Source organism: Zerene cesonia, chromosome 26 (assembly GCF_012273895.1).
Source record: "Zerene cesonia ecotype Mississippi chromosome 26, Zerene_cesonia_1.1, whole genome shotgun sequence".
Lineage (NCBI taxonomy): Eukaryota > Metazoa > Arthropoda > Insecta > Lepidoptera > Pieridae > Zerene > Zerene cesonia.
The window spans coordinates 4,127,830-4,144,498 of record NC_052127.1 but is presented as its reverse complement, the minus strand read 5'-3'; the positions used below and the strand labels follow the sequence as shown (position 1 = coordinate 4,144,498).

The window sequence follows — 16,669 nt, the reverse complement described above, 5'->3', positions numbered from 1 at the left end:
CGCCGACGCCACCGACGCCAAACGCCTCCGCAACGACTCCATCCCCCCGCCCGTCCCCCCCACCGCGCCCCCCCGCATCCGCGTGCGCCGCGAACACTTACCGCTACCGGCCGGGTTACTCAGAAAGGTGACATAACTGTCTTGATACTCGGTCGCCGGCGGCTGCGCGGCGGCCGGCGCCGGCGAGTGCGGCACGCGGCTGTGGCTGTCCCGCGAGTCGTTGTCGCTGCCGCCCGCCCCGCCGCCCGCGCCGCCCGCCCCGCCGCCCGGCTCCTTGTGCGTGTGCGTGTAGTGGTACGTGAGCCCGGGGCGCGTCTTGTACTTCGCGCCGCACACTTGGGGGAGGCATAGTGAAGAAAACGGTTGAACGAATTGCGTATTTGTACCATGATAATATGATAAATGTAGGTGTTATATACTATACCGTTATATTCAAGAAGCAAATCAATTATGGTATGACACAAATACGACTATATGTGTATATAGTGTAAATGCGATCCACAGTAAAGATGTGAATAGTAAATATCATCATTACGAAATGGAAATGATTTATATTCTATATAAACTAAAAATAACGATGCTTTTTTATAGGAATCGAACCCATTTGCATATGTATCCTATTCTTTCCTTTAATTCCTAAATTTAAAACACAATATATATAATTCATAAATTAAAAATAAAGAGATCGAACTTACCGTCTATGGTGCCTCCATCTCGCAAAGTTCACTCGTGGTGTCAAAACTTATATAGTAAATGAGGGGATTGGAGGCCTACGTCTTAGAACTGAGCATAGAGGAGGCACCACGACGGTAACCGACGTACACTCGTGCAGCTATTCCAGAAATTATCCGTCATCAATCAATACCTTTCGTAACATGGGAACATGAGCTTTATACTGAGTGCAATTAGATACGTTATCGCTCCCATTAAATGTTTTGACGGCCCGTCGTGATTGGTCTATGTTCGGTTCTAAAAGACGCAGGCTCCGGGGGAAGTTTGATTGATGACTTCAAATCAATGGATCTGCCCTCGGTTTTTTATAGCACACAATTGTATTAAGCGACCACTTGGACACATTATTTACAGCCTGTTTTTATCATATAACAAATTTAACAATACTTGAACATAGTTTTACATATTTTACAACAAAGCAAAACATTTTAGTATTATATATAAATGGCCGCTTAGTACATACAAAAATTAACACATCAAACAGACAGAACTCCACAGCTTGAGAGTCCAATCAAATGCATTAAAAAAATAATACGTGAATTGCATACTTTATTTCTTATTCAACATAAATATTCTTGTATAAATTCATAACAATCTTTGGATGCTAATAATAGTTTGAATCTAAGAATAACATCGATTCTCCTAAACTTCACTGGCGTTCTGTACAATAAATAATTATTATTATTAGCCAAACGTCAACGCAAACACAGCAATGACTAAAATTTTACCGCAAACGACGCATTGAGAGGCTGTCAAAAACTGATTACTTTTTCATTTCTATGTTTTATTTTTCCTTAGTAAACCAGCAACATTATTAATAGCCGGAGATTGTTAGACATTTTTTGGAACATAGTAACATTGCTAGAAAACCGAACATGTCGAGTGTTAGTTTAAAGTTGATGAAAGTGGTTATCATTACGTCTTAAAGCAGTCCTAATTCCAGCTTGGAAAACTGCTAAACGACCGACGACGACGACGATTTTCCACACTGGTATTAGTACTGCTTTAGGACGATATGTTAACCCACAAGATACTCAATCCTAGCAATGAAACTTTTAGATACACAAAACTTGTGTGCATCAAAATTCTATTTCAAAACACTTGATATGTAAATATAAAGCCCCGTTTAATATTTTGACAGCCGTCCATTTCAAACAAAAAAAAAATACTGATAAATTTCCACCTTATTCACTCATCCAAACGCCTGTGTTTATTAAATAGATATGTACATTATATAGCCATCTCTCAGCCGACATGGAAGACTTAGCATTAACTCTTCCGAACATACAAACAAAATTTTTTGCTTATCCTTATTGTTGTTTGCGTAACCTTATTGTTACGTAAAGCGCATCTACTCAACGCAGACAATATGACAATAAAAGCTTTTTGAAAAACAAAAGAGGACCAAACATTCTAATTAATTTTTTATCTGAGGTTGTTGTCCTATATATATAATTTGACGTTGCGGACTTTTTCCCAGGCATAAAGGGACAATGTAAAACTTTAGTCATTGCGAAAGTTAGTCAATTCCTTAACACGAGAAATGAAATAAATAGAACTATCACAGACACATGAGTCAAACGAAACCAATCAGTGCAAAAGATTTATATGAAGATAATTAAAAATGATTAATTCATAAGATTTATTAAAAGTTAAAAATGTTTCGGGACTGAGTTGTGTCGAATTTCCATATCTTGCAATATCACTGTCGTACATCCATCGATAACAAACGAAAAAAAAAAAAAGTTTAAATAAATTACAGCACAACCAAATTCTAATGAATGACATAATGATATATAATGTAGATCGTAATTACGTTAAAATCACTTATAATATAAATAGAATTACAACAATACTCGAGCACTTAGAAGTTTTATTAAAAAAATAAGCATGTTGTCTCTTTCACACGGCGACAAACATAATAACATATAGAACGTTTTTAAAATTATCCAAGTACTGAATATTTATATTGCTGTATATTCACCACAAGATATCTCTCTAAAATGAACTCAGTCCCACAAAGGAGTAGCATTGATGTATTGCCACTTTTAAATAATTATGTCATCCCCATTCGCCAACAACGAACCAAGCAGAAGCCATAGCTTACACGGCAGGCTACCAATTTTTACGAACATTTTTCAAAAATGGCAATAATCATACATACATAATAAACCGCTAGCCTACAAATTACGCTACCTTACCTAGAATATAACAAAACCTACTCTACTATATGGGATTGGTACATTTCCGTGGCAGTGTATAATATATCATATTACATTTAAAAATTACTTGGTGTTTCCGTCTCACTGTGTGTGTGGAGTTAACTTTGAACTTTAGTTTCATAATTGACAAGAGCTAAGATGCCCTTTGTGACTTGTTTTGAGTGAAGGGGGACACAGAAAAATGTCTTCAAGTAGTAAGAGGAAATATACGAGTATGAAATGAAGGACATATTTTTAAGCCCGGTCTATTACATTACATATTATGTGGTATCGCTACTCGTAAACGTTCATACGCACATAAATAATAACGCATAGTAATTGTAGGATCTAGAAATAGAGCCCGAGCCGATATTACTTAACAAAACGATAGGCAATTGAAGGATATAAGTAGTACCTACTACTGGCCTATAAATAGCTCAAGGAATATCAATTGAAAAAGAGGAAATTACAGCAATTAGACTAATCCTGACTTACGCAAAACAACCAAATGTTTCTATTTTTTTTTGTTTTTCACGATTATCTAAACTGACAATCTATGATTTATTAAAATAGTATTTTATTACGGCTATAAGACACACTATATAAGATTTTTTTTTACTGATTCTGATCACTATTACACTAGCTAAAAATAAGCATTTATACCTAACAATATGATAATTAAAACGTTTAAATACACCTAAACCGTACGAAAAACAAACAGAACTAAACTAAAACTAAATGCAAGTAATGCGTTATTCGCTATGATATATGCTACTATTCCTACATGCCTAATAACGAATTTTTTACTAAATTAAATGCACAATTGATTCAAATAATTCAATTTGCTACGTTCAACTAAACTTGATTTAGTTTATGAAGACGTAATTTTCTCATTAATATTGATGCTGTGTTAAATAAAATTTTGTTATACTCCAAAAATTAAAAGGCATCTTTATACGGGTCGCTGAAAGATTGCAAAAACCGTTTTTTTACAATCTGTCTCGCGAGATCGCAAACTGTCGAGCAATTGTGTACCGTAACATTTCCTCGCACTTTAACGGATTATTTTTGATACGATCTCACATAATAAGCTATTGCAGTTATTATGTTATTCCAATAGTTATTCCAATAGTCTAGCTATCTACTTACCAAATTTCATTGAAATCGGTTCAGTAGTTTTGCGTGAAAGAGCAACAAACACACACACACACATCCTTACAAATTTTCGCATTTATAATATTAGTGGGAAGTAGGATGTCACTCAGTGAAGTTCCAGCTTTCTAGCGGTGAAAGAATTTTTCTGAAAGAAAAATCGAATTTCTTAACCGAAACCATAAGCGTAGAAGAAATTCGATTACTATGGCGGGTGGCCGAGAGGCTATGCGTTGCTACGGTTTGGCAAAAAACGCGGGTTCGAATCCCGCCTCGTGATCAATTTTTTTCTATTCTTTCAAAATTTCTCATTTATAAAGCATTTCAATGCTATACAACAAAAAAATTAAATGGACCACAATTATTCGACGGATACAATCGATCCCGCGAAATTATAATGCAACAATAGTTACAATTTTCTATAACATAATATTATTTACTTTAGAACCAATTGAACTAATACTTTACTAATTGGCTTTACCATTCGAATTGAGATTTGTATTTTCGATATAATATTTACAAATTCCTGTCGGATCGCGATCAGAACATAAAACTAAATCGAGTTTAGTAAAAAAAAAATCCTTCGAATAAATTTCACACTCGTAATTTTATATCGCGTCTAATTACGCTAAGAATCGAATAAAAATTTCCATGCGTCGAGATTCACTTGTCACTAATATGATACAATACAAATATTTAAATATAGTTGTTATTATTATTATAAAAGGCATATTTCAACTTTTCATTCCTACACAATTTCATTAAACAAATCGTCTAAATTACGGTTATTTTTATTATTTATTTTTTTTGTAATTGCAACACTATGAACTACACTTTTGGGATACTTTTAGAAACTATTTAAAAAATAAATCTGTGACGAAATTAAACACCATATTGATATTTATAGCAATAAATAATTATTATATTATATTTTTTTTATTATGAATCGAATAGTTTTGTGCCAATCAGTGTACTGCTTGCATATTCAGCCCTACAATTGCTTACCAGTTAATTCTTAACCTAATCTAGACCACTAAAACATATCTAGATTCTAGATAAACATAGTTTATTTTACTGTGATGTCTAAGGCGTTTCGTATCGTGTTTAATGGGTGATAATATGATAACAAAACACGATACACATTTTAAACGTATTGAATATATGGACAAGAAATAATTCTAATATGTATTTTTAACAAAAAAAAAAACTAAATCGTCCTCAAATTGTCAGAACTAGACCAAATTTAAAAGGGACTACACAGGAGGCTTTAATATTTAATTATAAAAAAAATCGCTTCTCCGAGTACCTAGTTCTGTTGTACAAAAAAAAAAAAGAAGAAATTAAGAGTTGATTTGATAACCTCCTCCTTTTTTGAAGTCTGTTAAAAGTATTTAAATATGTTCAGAGTATATGAAAATGTGCTTCTTATACAAATTTTTTCCCATTCAAATTGAGATTGGTTAATAAAAAAGAGAAATGTATACAGCATGCTTAGTAATACATCTACCTCAAAAGAAACAAACTTGTAGGATACTAAGTTCTCAATATTGCAAAAATACAATGTTTCGAGATTTAGGCTAACACTAAAATAACGCACTAAGTGATTTTTATGTCGTTTGTTATCGCTATTTTTTTTATCTTTTAAATAATATTTTGAGACATAACTGTTTAATGTTTAAAACTAAAGCGTATTACCAACATTTTGTGATGAACGAAATACGTTTAAAATTATATTTATTGCACATAGGCTATCTACCAAGCTAGCGTCTAAGCTCTTTGTATGGTCGATTGGATACTATGCTGTTGTGAGTCAGTTAACTCACTTCAACTTTCCGATGTTTTGTCTCTTTCACACTTGAAACGTTAACGTAACGCAAGAAAAGGACGAAAAATTGACGAGTTGTTAAAAAAATGTGTTTTATCTTCTTCCCTCCAAATAACTACACATAAGAAAGAACAAGACAAAACAACGATGATATTATCCACAATGGCATCAATCTTAGTCCAATATTATCCAACAAAATTGAATCCATGATTTTTGACTAAATACAAAATGTAATAACTAATTATTCAATATGAGAAAGGCGTGGATAAAGCCTGTTATTACAATATACCTCTTTTCATTTATTTAATTATTCGTCCGCAGTAAAAGTACTTAAAACCTGACTATATAATTCAGCAAAAGATCTACAAATACGCTCACAACATTGTGTTTACTAAAAACACCAAACACTTGCTATTAACCGCTCCTACGATTACATTTACACATTATAAGGAGTCAATAAAGAAACCTTGATATAATGCGAAATTGCTGTTATATTTCTTATAGTTTTATGCGATTGATATAGACCTACAGCCTCGTAACATTCATATTAAATCGATGGATATTTAAATTATATAAAATGAGGCTGAAAGCTGACAATACACTCAAGAATCATCATTACCGAATTTTTTTTTAATCATTCAGTGTTCCGAATAATCTTTTATATTGCGATAACATTACTTCAGGTATTCTCAGCCTTAGCATCTCAGCTATATCACACAAATCAATCGTTCTGTCCGAACATGCAACATCCAATGCATTCTCCGCCTAACTTCTCAACTACTCATATACGAATTAATCTCTCCATTAGAAAAAGCCAATCAATTTCGTTAGAAAATTCATCGTTATGATAGAATAACCCCCCCTCAAAGTAAAATGAAACTAACCGTCATCTACATGAATTCAATCGTTACCACAGAATAACCCCCTCAGTATTCTGATGCTATAACCTAGTACGTACACAACAATGGGCCATAACGCGCGGGCGATAAGGGCTAGTTTCTCCTGCGCGACTTACGTTCACAGCCGAAGGGTTTCTCCGCGTCGCCGGGCACCTCGTACGGTAGCGTGCCCTGGCCGGCGCGCTTTCTGCCGCGACCCTGGAATATTGCAAATTATTATTATTTCATGCATGATATCAATGAAGACAGATAAGAGTCAATATCGAAATTTAGGCTCATATATCTTCAAACATATCTTAAATCTCATATGTGACACACTAAGTTCTTGATCCACAATGTAACATTTCATCGATACCCTATCGGTAGAAGATACACTATAAATGATTGGGATTTAATAAGAGTACAATTTATCGGGCTGTACAATCTATAGCTATTCGCTTATAAGCGACCTCACTGAGGTACACAAGATAACACAGTGTCCACTATCAGCACTAGCACTCACCGCCCGGCCCCGCTTGGGCGTGTCGTCGGGCTGGCTCTTGCGCGTGCGGCCGCCGCGCGAGCCGGGCCCGCTGGGCGCGACGCCGCGCCGCTTGCGCCGGTTCGCGTACGTGTCGTCGTAGTAGTCCTCGTCCGACTCCGCCTCGGGCTCCTCGCCCGTCTCCATCTCCTCCATCGCTAGCTCGTCATAGAACCACTCCTGCAAGGGATTGCAATCGTATGATTTTGGAATGTTTTAATAATGTTGGGGTAATAATAATTCCTTTCTAAACTTGGTGTGGAACCACTCAGGTATACAAGATTCAAATTTAGTATCTAATGATTTGAACAAATTTATTTTTGAATTATATTCCTCATTATAAAATTGTATAAAGGCTTAACAATTGAATTATTAGGAAAAATGATACATAAGGCTACAAATTCTTGGCCGAATTTATCACTTGTGATCTATCAGTGAAAAGATAAATTTAAAAAAAGGATAATGTTATATCATAAGAAATCATCAAATACCTTAGGATCATCTTTAGCTGCAGTCTGTGAACCATCTCTGCTGTCATCGCCAGCAAGACCATCAGGTATTCCGGAACTGTTCTCTCCTTCGCCGACATGCTCCGCTGTATCTGCCGCACTCCAGCCCCAACGTGTAGATGACATTGTGAGATATTGACGGCGTGCTTTTCTCCATCTAAAACGTAAAGTGCAGACAATTTAATATGTGTTCCTTGTTATATAAATTTGCGTTAGTGATTGCTTTTTCTTGTTAGATTAATTTTTTTGGTCACATAACAGAGGCAACATCTCTGACACTACTAGATTCTTCAAAAGTATACTTATAACTCTGAATATTACAAAAAAAGCCATCTCATAGGATATCAAAACAACAATGTCAAACACATTTTAATTAAAAAAATACTTATATTTAATCATATTATATCCAGTGCATGCCAATACTGCCTGCTTCTCATTATTGAATTCTGAGGCTTGCCAGTGACAATTATTAAAATGATTTTATAATCATTTTCTAGGTTTCATTTATTTTTAACTGACATTTCACAAGAAAATTTACCTTTGTGAGGGATATGTGTAAACTTGTCCTTCTTTAGCGCCTGGCATCCGCTGTTTTTTGGTCATAAATAAGTTTGAGTGGCTTTGGGCAACACCTAAAAATTAATAAAATAAAATAAATTTAAATTTAAATACGGTACTGTTGTTATTAAAGGGAGTAGGCCGAAAGGGTTACAGGGTCTAATTCCTGGAATAGGATTTAAAATATCATTAAAATATCAAGCCCAGTCCAAGTTCGAAACGGTATTTACTCACCAGTTTGGGTGTCGATGAACGGCATCCGCATTCTCCGTTCGGCACATAATCTTGAATTGAACGTTGAAGAGTTCTCAATAATTTCCTTATAGCTTGGGTCATTTAGAAAACTGTAAAACAACATGAAATTTGAGTAAACACTGCCCACAACTGTTTCATCTAAATAAACGCACAATTATACTAATTTATATCACTTCCTTGTTATTTACGTTAACGTTAGAACAATGGGTCAATATTTTTGTATTTTAAACACAACTTACCTTTCTATTTTAGCTAAATTCGAAGTATTTGATACTTGAATTTCTGCGGCCGCCATTTTACTAGGACGCCAATCGATGACGTCAACTGACATCATGACGATTTTCGATACTAATGTTGCCAACTTACCAAACAAATAAATAATATTACTGTCTAAGACGTAAAATATGCCGAATCACAATTATTTATAAAAAATAATTGTCGTTGTATTGTTTTCACACAAACAGTACATTTAAACTCAAACAGACTATAACAACAATCATCGCTATTTCAAAATGTTCACGAATTTTGTAAGGTTATGTGAATTTGATAAATTTATATCCGAGGGTAGCAACACACTATCTACGTCAAGCTTGTGACTGGTCATCGGTGGACGAATCGTGGAAAGGGCGCATTTTCAGTAATTGGTGATTGGAGATCTCCAAATATTGCACTGATTATTGGTTACCGTGTTTTTATTAACTTTTGTCGCGGCTAATCTTCCTGTTTACTTTTCGAATAATCTAAAAAGGAAAACAGAAAATACAGGAGCACTACATTTTCCGAGGTCCTTGATCGGTCGTTTGTAATACAAGATGTCCGTGTGCTTCTTCGTGCCTACGTAAGTTTCGTCACAATTTTATCGCGTTATTTCTACCGATATTAAAAGTGGTAGAAACTTACTACTATAAATATTGAAATAAATTTAAAAAGCGATTAAGTGCATCTATTTAGAATTTTCTAGATGGTTATTACTGCTAATACTAATTTAATAATTGGTTATTATTGGCTCGTTCTATATATACTATAAATTGCTTGTATCTATTATTTGAAATAATTACAAAAGTATAACTTATAAATAACCGTATAAGTTATTGTGCCCTTATATATTTATTGTAGAAATAATTAAATTTCAGTAACTAAGTTAAGTTATAATTTTCGTGAACTATGTTTAATGTATTTTATTACTTTTTAATAGGTACTAATAATTAGTTATTATATTAACCATATGTCATATTTTTATATTTTTCTTACATTTTTAAACAAAATATGAATTTGTCATATTCATGTAGTTTAATGTTTTTTCCTTTTTATTGGTTTTTCTATATTTACAAATTTTTCAACCATGTTGTTTATTGTTATAAAGGATCATTTATTAATAGAAAGATCATTGTAGTAAAATCCAAGGCAGAAGTAAATATAGTATTTTTAATATAATAGTATGTATTTTTAAAAACCACCTGACCCATGAATCTATACAAGTTAAATGGTAACATTATTGTATTAATGTTTGTTCTCATTTGATCCAGTGAGCAAGATGCAACAGCTGTTGAAACTGAGGAGGCGGAGACTGAATGTACCAGTGAAGAGTCTCCCATCGCAAATATACACACAACCCTCACCAACTTTTGGGCCAAAGTCAATGAGGATGTGAAGAAGATTACTGCTGTATGTACTATTTCTACACTTATGTTATAAAGAGGAAACTTTTGTATGTTTGTACCATTGTCACACGGAAACTGCTAGACCGATTTCAGAAATTATTGAAATGCTACAACTTCACTTAATGACTATATATGTACTATGGACATAGTCGGGAGGAACAATTAACAGTTAGTAAGTATTAGATAATAAGATTGAGTAATTTGAAAAAGCTTTAATTTCTGTAAGATGTTTCTGACACCAAAAACAGCCAGAGAACTTATATGGAATTTTTCTGTTAATTTATTCCTTTTTCTCATAGTATAAGGCATGTAAATTTATTGTTATAGGTACTAATTAAAGTAATATTAGTATAGTGTGAATAGGTACTGTTGAAGTACCTTAGTAAAACTAGATTTTGTTTATCATATATTTATTAACACAGTGGTTTGATTTCAAACAAAAAAGTATAATATGTATGTTTGTGTGTGTCAAATGTGGGCTGGTGTGTGTTTATTTTATACATTTTATGTACTTTAAGCTATTCTTGTATTAAAATATCAAACTAGCTATTTTTATTTAAAAAGGGGTGTAAAGATTTTTCTTCAGACATTAAAAAATTATTAAGAAATCAAACATATATTTTATACATTTATTTGATACACAGGAGGATTTCAAAACCCAAGTGCTGCCACTCGCCCGAATTAAAAAGATAATGAAATTGGATGAAGAAGTCAAGATGATATCTGCAGAAGCGCCTGTACTATTTGCCAAAGCAGCTGAAATCTTTATCCACGAGTTGACATTACGCGCCTGGTCACATACTGAGGATAATAAGAGAAGAACTCTGCAGGTAAATCACTTTTAGAATTAATTATTATATCATTTACAAATACGCTCATTATTAATTCTATATATATCCATTATTGAGTTAATTTGATCATAATTAATACAAAGATTTATAATACCCAGCGTAACGATATAGCAATGGCTATATCGAGATCAGACCAATTTGACTTCCTCATCGACATAGTGCCAAGACAGGAGATGAAGTTTAGCAGGCTGAGAGATGAAACACCCAGAGTCACCCAGCCTACTGAACAGGTACGTAATATGGAGCTCATATTACCTTGTGACTTGTAGAATTATATAGAGTTGTTATTATGTTAGAGAATTATATAGAGCTGATATAATGCTCATATTTTAAGTTTATGGGCAGTGTTCTGTAGTACCACAAAACAATTAGTTTCCATTTATTGTTTTAAAACAGGATCTAAAATGTTGCTTTTTCTATGTTCATACATTTGTTATGTTCATATATAATTTCAAGATTTTATTTATATAAACATAAGTCTTAATAAATATCCAATATGAAAATAAGTTCAAACATATGAAAATATTTTTAATTCCAGGTTGCACAAACCCACCAGCCTGCAGTACAAAATACTACACAGTTTGTAACCCAGCAGTGTGCTCAGATTGTACAGGTTTATACTTAAATATATTTATTTGTCACATAGAATTGAAAAAAAAAATATGGCTACATCATGTCAAAAAGTAAATAAATTACTGTATACTATTTTTAAATTGAAGCGAAATAAAAACATACAAAACAAGTATAAAATGAGGATTGAACTGATGTGTTTAACTGTTTATAAATTATGCTTAAATTTTATGGAGCTGTTATTACTATATTTTTGGTTAATGCACTTAACAATACTATAACCTTTATGTTCACATTCTTCTAATTATAAATATATTTTGTTTAATATTTTATCTTTTTCATACTCCAGCCCACTTCAAGCACTCCAGCTACAACAACGACACCTCCGCACCCCGTTACGTTGCTACATCACGTTGTTAATTCTTCTGGTGAAGTACAGAACATGCCGGTAAGATATTTGAAGATTATGTTTCTAAAGGAATAAAATTTTTTAATATTGTCAACAAGATTAACAGTCATGGGCCTAGAATAAAAAAAATATATATATGAATAGAATGTGAATAAGCAAGTCACTTGTATAGATTATTAATTAATCATTGTAACATAATCTTATACCTTTAAACGAGCAATTCTTGTATATATATATATATATATATATATATATATATATATATATATATATATTACAGGGGGTTTCGGGGGCGATAAATCGATCTAGCTAGGAATTTTTTTTAGAAAATGTCATATTCGTGTTTTATTCGTGTTTTTTTTTCCTGACATCTATTGGTGAATAATAATACTATTTTGCTTCGTAGATTGCTGGACAACTGAAATAATGTCATATTCGTGTTTTATTCGTGTTTTTTTTTTCCTGACATCTATTGGTGAATAATAATACTATTTTGCTTCGTAGATAGCTGGACAACTGAAATAACACATAGGCACTTTTTATACCGATATTCCTACGGGATACGGTTACGCAGCACGCTTACGCGGTTTCAACCGCGGGTCACAGCTAGTGTTCATTATAAGTAATAAATCTTTCCCTCACTTATAAAAACTTTGTTGTCATGATTGATTGACCCGGAAAACGCTGTTCTGTCTTACTCTTATCGGTTTGAAAAATAGCTGTTGGCCGATACTCAGACATACCCAATATGCACACAAAATTTCATAAGAATCGGTCCAGCCGTTTCGGAGGAGCTTGGTAACTAAATATGTGACACGCGAATTTCATACATAGGTATTCTTACTGTTTTTTTTCTATTATAACGTAATTAGATGTTATTTTAAACATTTTCAGCTCCTCTTAACACAAGCTCAAATCAACATGATCCGCCTTCAAGTGCAGAACAATCCGAACCAGCCAATCATTATTCAAGCCCAGCCGCAAGGACAGCAACAAACGCCACAGATTATACAGGTACACATTTTTTTATTACATAACTATTTTGTATTATAATAACTTTTTTATAGTTGCATAGCTAGTTACAGTAGCACTATCATCAAAAAATTACTCAGGAAATTGAGCATTACTTAGTTTAATATTTAGGCTGTTATTTGTGCACTATCTGTTTATGCTCTGCATTTACTTATATAATAACTGTTTCCCAGGTATCATCACAAGCCCCACACCAACCCCACCAAATCTTCATCGCTCAAGTGGCTTCTAACCAAGAGGAGTCCTAGTGCCAAACCACCACTGCCTCAGACAGTGATTAGTGACTATGTTTTATCTGTGGCAAGTGAAATGTCGCATTATCTGTGACAAGTGACAACATATGTTATCTGTGAATGATGTGATATTTTGTCTTTGTTACATCTGTGGAAGATTCAAATTTGTCGATATTTGAATGTGGAATTCAGGCACGGCTGTACAATGTTCTAAGAAAGTGGGTGTTTTATTAGTACAATAAGATTGAATGATTTCGTAATTTTTGTTAACTTCACGCTAGAAAGTACATTTTTGATAAAATTTCTAGCCTAGACTAGTCCTAGGGTTTGGTTCTTAAATGGGACCAACAGTAGGAAAACGGGTGCAAAAATTGACTCCCTAAACATCCATACATATTCAAAAATGATAACGGTATAAATATTTTTTTCTACAGTAATAAAAAACATTATAATTCATTACACAAAAAGCAACATATTTTAAATTAAAACTGAAAGAAAACCAGTAATTAAAAAAAAAACAAGAAATTAATAAGATCTAGATATGACTTAGTCTAGATTATTTTATTCATCAAAATAAATCTTCCAAAATTAAGTTAGACAGTGAAGTATATTATTTGTCCTTTTGTAACTAAAAAAACAATTACAAAAAAAAAAAACAGTTTTATGTGATAATTATACGGACGGTGCAATTATTTAATATATTGTACAGGTGTTTATGTATGTGACAAAGTTTTGTTTGTCTAAATTAAAGTATGATTTTTAATATTCTTCTTTTATTCAATTTAATCTGATTCACAAAATTATGAATAAAAATAGAATTTCCGATAGGATTATTTATCTTCCTTTTTTGTGTTAGAGCGGGCTATTCAGCTGGTGGTTGTATGATGAGCAATCACCACCACCCATGAAGATTTACAAAAGTAGGGTATTTGCATATATGTTACCCGCTTTTAAGGGATAAGGAAAAGAATAACGACAGGAAGAAAGGAATGGACTGAGCGACATGTGGAAAGGAAACAGGCTTTAGGTTCCCTCACTAATCGCACACTAAACACAGTAGCATTGACATGCTACTATTTTATGCCGATTGCCGATCTTCTGTGGGGATGTAGTACCTTTCCCGATACAAGCTGGCCCATTCGTATAGTTTAATACCAAAATGATGATTGTTTTTAAATGATTCACCTGGATACATAAACCGTATAAATTATATTTGTGTTTCTGTAAGATTATTTCAATATTTAAAAAGGAACAGTTAAAATAATAGCAGATTTGCTGAAAAAAAAGAAAAGTAATTTTTCGATACATTTATTTCCTTCAGTGTTTGTAATACAAAAACTAAAATACTAAAATCTTCACCTAACTCAAAATAAAACCATACAGTTCCTTAACAATAAATTGAAACAAATCATAAGTAACAATCATTAAATTATAAATAATTTAAACTCCAAATTATAACAGGGCAACACTGAAATAAGTAAAATTAACTTGTTAACTTTTCTTTTATAACTAGCTTACTTATATCGATTACCCTATGATAATTTACAAACTATGGATATGAGAACCTCCATAGTATGTTTTATTCTTAATATAATTTAATTAATAACATACATTTCTTCTTTACATTTAAGATTTAGGAACCATGGTATGTTTTTGCACTTTAACTATAGACAAATAAATTGTGCGGGAGAGGGAGGGCATAATAGCTCTGTCCCTATCATAACATTTTAAATTATCTACAGTTGTATAACAAAAACAAATCATGGCATACCCTTTTATACAGACATGAATATTTTTGTGTTTATAATTATATGAAAAGTATAATCATATAATTTACTGGCTGGGAAACATATTGCGTATATCCTGTTTGAGAAGTTTTACAAATAGACGTTTCTTTTTGGAATCTTCCCGAAGCACTGCACAGGTTTGAAGTTTGAAGTTATTCCTTATTTGTTCGTCCATCGCTCGGCATCTGAATTAAAAAAGAAAATACATACAGACGAACAAAGAAGCTTCTCCTTTTCGTTTTTGGACGTTTGTTAAAAAATAACTTTTTGACATTCGAATTTCAAATTATTCGTAATATGAAAAATGCTGTTTTTTAAATTCTGATGGTTCATCCCAACTTTTAGTCTAACTTATATTTAACATAACTGACTGTGATTTAAGTACATAATATATCACTACAAAATGAAAATATTCAAGCGTTACATTTTTGCCAGCATGGGGTGCCAAAAATTAAGAAGAAATTTATCACTTTTTTTTGTCCATTCAAACTTCTCAATGCAATCAGAAAATATATTTACCTTTTATGACACCTATATTAAGAGCAATAAGTTAACCTAGTTAATAAGTTACCTGGCATCCAGTTCTTTAAACTTGTAATCAATAATTTGCATTATCCCCTCCAGCATATCGCATCCAGTGACTCTGAACAAATGGTGTCGACTATCGGATGCCTCCTTTAATTGCCTTTGCACTTCAACAAATAACTGGCCGAATCTAGAATCGAAATAATACGAAAACAACAACTTTATTATATCAATTTTCAAAAGGATTAAAAATGCTAAGACAGCAAAAAAAATAAAAAATCAAATTTCGAACCCATTTAAGGTTTATAATGAAGTCATGTTTTTCCTTACATTTAACATAAAAATAGACATCGAAATTAATTGTCACATCATCAAATTCTTTATGAATTAATCCTATCCCACTAATATAATAAATGCGGAAGTTTGTGAGGATGCTTGTATGTATGTTTATTTGCTACTCTTATACAGATTTCGATAATAATTGGCAGCGATGCAGTGGCACTACCAGGAAACTGTAAATATATACCGACCTTCGACTAGTGTCATGTTGTATTTCCACCAGTGTGGTGTTCAACTTTTCTATTATCAGATTCAAATTGTCTCTGTACATGAACGTTTCGTAGTTCTCGGCTGAAAGATAGTAATGCAACGTTTATAATTAATTTATTAATAATTAATTAATAACATTTATTCAATAAATAATTTAATTAAACGTTTAAGAAACGTGATCAGCGTGCGTTTACGTTTCAACAGTACAAAAGTAATTGAGATTTTTTTGAAAAATATACTGTATACGAGTTTTTTTTTAATTAAACAAAATCGGTATAGTATAAAAATGGTTACAAATAAACATAGAACAAAAAAAAATTGGTCACCCATCCATCTACGACCGTGCCGAATATTTGTAACATATAATACTTAAAATTATGTAAAGACTAGCTGCGCCCCGC

At 32.7% G+C, this 16,669-nt stretch overlaps 3 protein-coding genes across 3 annotated transcripts in view; 1 reads left to right on the top strand and 2 right to left on the bottom strand.

The window, feature by feature from the left end:
• Positions 1–8,982, bottom strand: part of LOC119837185 (zinc finger protein ubi-d4) — a 16,555-nt gene extending 7,573 nt beyond the window's left edge. The window contains exons 1-7 of the mRNA XM_038362708.1: positions 8,891–8,982; positions 8,631–8,740; positions 8,377–8,470; positions 7,821–7,995; positions 7,312–7,509; positions 6,926–7,007; positions 24–335 (exon numbers count right to left, since the gene is read on the bottom strand). Of these exons, the coding sequence (XP_038218636.1) occupies positions 24–335; positions 6,926–7,007; positions 7,312–7,509; positions 7,821–7,995; positions 8,377–8,470; positions 8,631–8,740; positions 8,891–8,982 (1,063 nt within the window). The remainder of the gene's footprint in view (positions 1–23; positions 336–6,925; positions 7,008–7,311; positions 7,510–7,820; positions 7,996–8,376; positions 8,471–8,630; positions 8,741–8,890) is intronic.
• Positions 8,983–9,231: 249 nt separating this feature from the next.
• Positions 9,232–14,170, top strand: LOC119837081 (nuclear transcription factor Y subunit gamma). The gene is made up of 8 exons (XM_038362574.1): positions 9,232–9,489; positions 10,178–10,316; positions 10,957–11,142; positions 11,262–11,393; positions 11,702–11,776; positions 12,083–12,181; positions 13,037–13,156; positions 13,348–14,170. The coding sequence occupies exons 1-8, from the start codon at positions 9,464–9,466 to the stop codon at positions 13,420–13,422; spliced, it is 852 nt and encodes a 283-aa protein (XP_038218502.1). The 5' UTR covers positions 9,232–9,463; the 3' UTR covers positions 13,423–14,170.
• Positions 14,171–14,718: 548 nt separating this feature from the next.
• LOC119837183 overlaps positions 14,719–16,669 on the bottom strand; it is an 11,426-nt gene continuing 9,475 nt past the window's right edge. The window contains exons 12-14 of the mRNA XM_038362707.1: positions 16,250–16,349; positions 15,766–15,909; positions 14,719–15,379 (exon numbers count right to left, since the gene is read on the bottom strand). Coding sequence (XP_038218635.1) covers positions 15,241–15,379; positions 15,766–15,909; positions 16,250–16,349 — 383 coding nt within the window. The 3' untranslated portion in view covers positions 14,719–15,240. The remainder of the gene's footprint in view (positions 15,380–15,765; positions 15,910–16,249; positions 16,350–16,669) is intronic.

Excerpts from the sequence above, each read along its gene's own strand:
- LOC119837081 (XM_038362574.1), top strand. The coding sequence starts at position 9,464 with ATGTCCGTGTGCTTCTTCGTGCCTAC. Across the intron at positions 11,777-12,082 it reads AGTGTGCTCAGATTGTACAG|CCCACTTCAAGCACTCCAGC; the intron begins GTTTATACTTAA and ends TTCATACTCCAG. Across the intron at positions 13,157-13,347 it reads AAACGCCACAGATTATACAG|GTATCATCACAAGCCCCACA; the intron begins GTACACATTTTT and ends ACTGTTTCCCAG.